General features: G+C 48.6%; 1 protein-coding gene across 1 annotated transcript; it reads left to right on the top strand.

Moving 5' to 3' along the window:
• LOC135713424 (superoxide dismutase [Mn], mitochondrial-like) lies at positions 1 to 677 on the top strand. The gene is made up of 2 exons (XM_065236539.1): positions 1 to 454; positions 520 to 677. The coding sequence occupies exons 1-2, from the start codon at positions 73 to 75 to the stop codon at positions 675 to 677; spliced, it is 540 nt and encodes a 179-aa protein (XP_065092611.1). The 5' UTR covers positions 1 to 72.

The raw sequence follows: 677 nt of genomic DNA, 5'->3' as shown, positions 1-677 counted from the left end.
CGATCGAAGCACACCCTCCCGGAGCTTCCGTATGAGTACTCCGCCCTGGAGCCGACGATATGTCGTGAGATTATGGAACTTCATCACCAGAAACATCACGCTGGCTACGTAGATGCTCTCAATGGCGCCGAGGAGCAGCTGAAAGATGCTCTCGCCAGTGGGGACACATTGAAGGTTATTCAGCTGGGCCGAAACTTACGGTTCAACGGTGGAGGTCACATCAATCATTCCTTATATTGGGAAAATCTTTCACCGAACTGTACGACACCGTCCAAGGCCTTGGAGAGTGGTCTGAAGCAAAATTTCTATAACAAAGACGATTTTAAGCAGCTGATGCGGGAGGCGGCGTTGGCCGTGCAGGGCTCCGGTTGGGTTTGGCTCGGATGGAACAAACAAACGAAAACGATGAAAGTGGTCGCTTGCGGCAATCAGGATTCACTCGAAGCGACTACTGGTAAGCGTTTGGTGCGGAAGTTCCCATTATGGAGCATTTTTGAACGTTTTTAATTCTTTTGAAAGGTTTATTACCAATGCTGGGCATTGACGTTTGGGAGCATGCTTACTACATCCAGTACAAGAATGATCGTGCCAAATACTTCGATGCTCTGTGGGAGATTATCAACTGGAAGGAAGTTTCCAAGCGATACGAGAAAGTTCGGTGCGTCATTGAGAAGTAG

The sequence above is a fragment of the Ochlerotatus camptorhynchus genome, unplaced genomic scaffold, assembly GCF_037179485.1.
Source record: "Ochlerotatus camptorhynchus isolate MF236.1 unplaced genomic scaffold, CSIRO-AGI_Acam_v1.1 ptg000041l, whole genome shotgun sequence".
Taxonomy (NCBI): Eukaryota; Metazoa; Arthropoda; class Insecta; order Diptera; family Culicidae; genus Ochlerotatus; species Ochlerotatus camptorhynchus.
Note: the sequence above shows the minus strand (reverse complement) of the source record. Positions and strands in the feature narration are given on the sequence as shown.